This window comes from Helobdella robusta (assembly GCF_000326865.2).
Source record: "Helobdella robusta unplaced genomic scaffold HELROscaffold_1297, whole genome shotgun sequence".
Lineage (NCBI taxonomy): Eukaryota > Metazoa > Annelida > Clitellata > Rhynchobdellida > Glossiphoniidae > Helobdella > Helobdella robusta.
In genome coordinates this window covers 1-1843 of record NW_008703715.1, presented here as the reverse complement: position 1 = coordinate 1843, position 1843 = coordinate 1, and the positions used below count along the sequence as shown (strand labels likewise).

Below are 1843 nucleotides of genomic sequence, written 5' to 3'. Positions count from 1 at the left end.
CCTACGTAGAACGCTATATCTCTTGAACTAGCCAACATATCTTGATGAAATTTTTTGTGCATATCAGTGAAACAATGTAATAACAAAAAAAATAAATGTTATTGTCTCGAATCAAAAGATATTTTGAACAAAAAATCTAGAAAAAAATGAATTTTTTGAAAATTTCACCGATTTCAAAACAGCGTAGCTCAAAATCCATCGCAAAATAAATAAATATTTTTTGTTATTTTAGAAGTACCTTATAGTCATAAATAAATCACAAAATTTCGTTAAAATCTGTATTGAATTTTTTGAGCTATCGGAGCTCAAAATGTCAAAAAAATGAAAAACTTTTTTTGTTTGGCGCCATTTTTAACTATGAAGAACCAAACGTTTTTTAATTTTTAAAATTTGTTTATATAGTGCTTTTATAGCTAAACAACATATCAAAAAATAAAATTGGCGTTTGCTTTCTTTGAAAAATAAAACAACTTCAAAAACAGGCAAAACAAATTTTTTTCAAGTGTCAATTTTTTTTTTTTCAATTTAAAATTATTATACAACGTGCTAATGTGTTTAAAAACAGTTTCAGGAAGAGTTATGTGAATTTTTCCAACATAAGAAATGTTATCATCAGGTATAAGAATCAAAATATGTTTAAATGGTACATAGCAAATATCTACATTTTTAGGCCAATAAAAAATATTTTCTTTAAATTTCTTCAGACAGTTAACTTTTAAATCATCATTTTTATCATCTCTTTCTATAATGTTTCCTAAATACCATTTCTTATCATAGACCAAAGCTACAAATCGACCCGGCTCGTAATCATCATTGGTGTCTTCACTTTCATTTTTATTAAAATTGTATCCAAATAAATCTGAAGACAAACGTTTCATCAAAAGTTGATCATTTTTGTCTGGAATAAATGAGTGATGACTTCGACAACCCTTTATTTTATCTGCTGACCTAAATCTTTTTTCAAGCATTCCTAGCAGATCTTTAATTTCTTTTTTGTCTACCCAAAAAAATTTAATACCATTTATTTTCGCATCAGCATATGTGTAAAAATCTTTGGCGTTCAATATCTGATCTTTTGTTGATGCCTGCAAACTTGCTCTTGCAACCAATCTTTTTGTTGTCCCTCCAATTCCATCGCAAGGACTTTTACCATGAGAAGTTGCAAAAAAGTGCCATTCTGCTTTTAATCCAAAATCCTCTTTGTGATGAATTAAATTAGAAAAATTTTTGTATTGACTTACCGCACCATCAGAAAAATATTTAATTAAAGTAACGTTTTTCAGGTTTTGTTTTACATAGTTAATTAAATGTTTTTGAAAAGCATAAACAGCGGAAACATTGTGATCGAGACAGTCGCTAATCATGCAAACGCTTTTGACAGATAAGTTTTCATAAATAAATAAATAAGTTTTCTGTAATAAAGAACAATTGGGTGAAGAGTAACTTGCGTGTTGCTCCAATGTTGACTCTGGATTGCATCCTGTATTATCACCGAATAATTTTCAGCAAAATCCATTAAAGCAATACACTCCGAATTTTTTAAATTTTTTTAGAATCGCTAAGATATTTCAATTGTTCTTTGCTTATGTAATGATGCGATGACAACTCGTCAAGTTTTTGCGAAAATCTTTCAATGAAACTGTCAACTGTATCCTGTACGGAAATCAATGAACCGCGATTATCATCATGGGAAATTACAGCTTCTTCGAAAATCGCTCTTAAGTTATTTTCGACACTCAGTTTTCCTGGGCATTCCTCACATCTGTGTAACATACATTCTAAATTTTAAATTTTAAATTGAAAAAAATAAAAAATATTGACACTGAAAAAAATTTGTTTGCCT

General features: G+C 28.6%; 1 protein-coding gene across 1 annotated transcript; it reads right to left on the bottom strand.

Moving 5' to 3' along the window:
- Window positions 1-425: 425 nt before the first annotated feature.
- HELRODRAFT_184583 (hypothetical protein) lies at window positions 426-1762 on the bottom strand (the record flags this gene model as incomplete). The annotated part of the gene is made up of 2 exons (XM_009014039.1): window positions 426-1198; window positions 1674-1762. Coding segments are annotated over 2 exons (862 nt in total), but the record flags the coding sequence as incomplete, so codon positions are not given.
- Window positions 1763-1843: the final 81 nt, after the last annotated feature.